Here is a 973-nt window from a genome sequence, read left to right on the forward strand (position 1 = left end):
TACCATCTTCCTTAGACTTTATGTAACTACATCGAAATGATAATTCCATCATCGTCTCCATCTCCATAGTACTCATCAATGATATCCTGGCAAGCGTTGATATCAAGATTTTGCTTGTCCCGTTTGAGAAAAGCTCCGACGCTGGTCTGACCTCCGATAGTAGTAGCCCGTTCGATCGGCATATCAATTCGGGAGAAGCGATCTTCCAAATCGCCAATCTCATCCTCGGCGTATCTGGAAAATCTTCGCTGTGCGCACTGAGCGGGACTAGGAGCCTACTCTTCCTCTAGGAGCCTATCGAAGGCCTCGTCTTGCGGTGTTGAAGTTCCTCCTTGTAGGGTCATCATCAAATCCATCCGATCGTCCTAAGGCGACGGGATCAACCGCCAACGCTGAGCACGTCAGTACCTCCGTTTCTCGAACAGTGGGGACTCCCCATAGGAGGTTGGAGTCGTCAACTGAACCGTCACCACCTGATAGGAAGCGCATTCCTTCATTTTCCTCTAGCATTCAACGACTCGCGAGGCTGAGAATCATCGAGCATCACCACTGATGGCATTTCGCTGTGGGACGACGTGAATAAAAATTCTCTTGAGCCACCGTCGAGCCGTTCTACTACTACTACTGCTGCCACTACTCGACGACGTATTACCATGCAAAAGGCTGTCGAAGAAAACGTCGTCACTCGAACCGTCATCATCGAGACACTCAGCATCGTCCATTGCTGCGAACACCGCTCGCTCCTCTGGCGTCATCTTCCTGTAAGAGGAGCAAAGTCGACCTCAAGATACCACAAGATACTTTTGAGGTCCACTAGTCGTCACTCACACCACTCCCTCGTTACTTCATCTCCGTTTTCTGCTGCTCCTCCACATTCGTTGGCGCCTCTTCCACTTCCCCGACCTCAGCATTAGGATCCACGAAAAGGTTTCTCTCGTCGATTTTCCGAAGATGCTGATCGTAGTCGTAGCCG

The 973-nt window shown here is 50.5% G+C and overlaps 1 protein-coding gene across 1 annotated transcript; it reads right to left on the minus strand.

Moving 5' to 3' along the window:
* Window positions 1-30: 30 nt before the first annotated feature.
* Pmar_PMAR010857 (hypothetical protein) lies at window positions 31-755 on the minus strand (the record flags this gene model as incomplete). Its single annotated transcript, XM_002783875.1, has 4 exons — window positions 31-234; window positions 280-365; window positions 409-473; window positions 653-755. Coding segments are annotated over 4 exons (458 nt in total), but the record flags the coding sequence as incomplete, so codon positions are not given.
* Between the last annotated feature and the right edge of the window lie 218 nt (window positions 756-973).

The sequence above is a fragment of the Perkinsus marinus genome (genome assembly GCF_000006405.1).
Source record: "Perkinsus marinus ATCC 50983 genomic scaffold scf_1104296935596, whole genome shotgun sequence".
Lineage (NCBI taxonomy): Eukaryota > Perkinsozoa > Perkinsida > Perkinsidae > Perkinsus > Perkinsus marinus.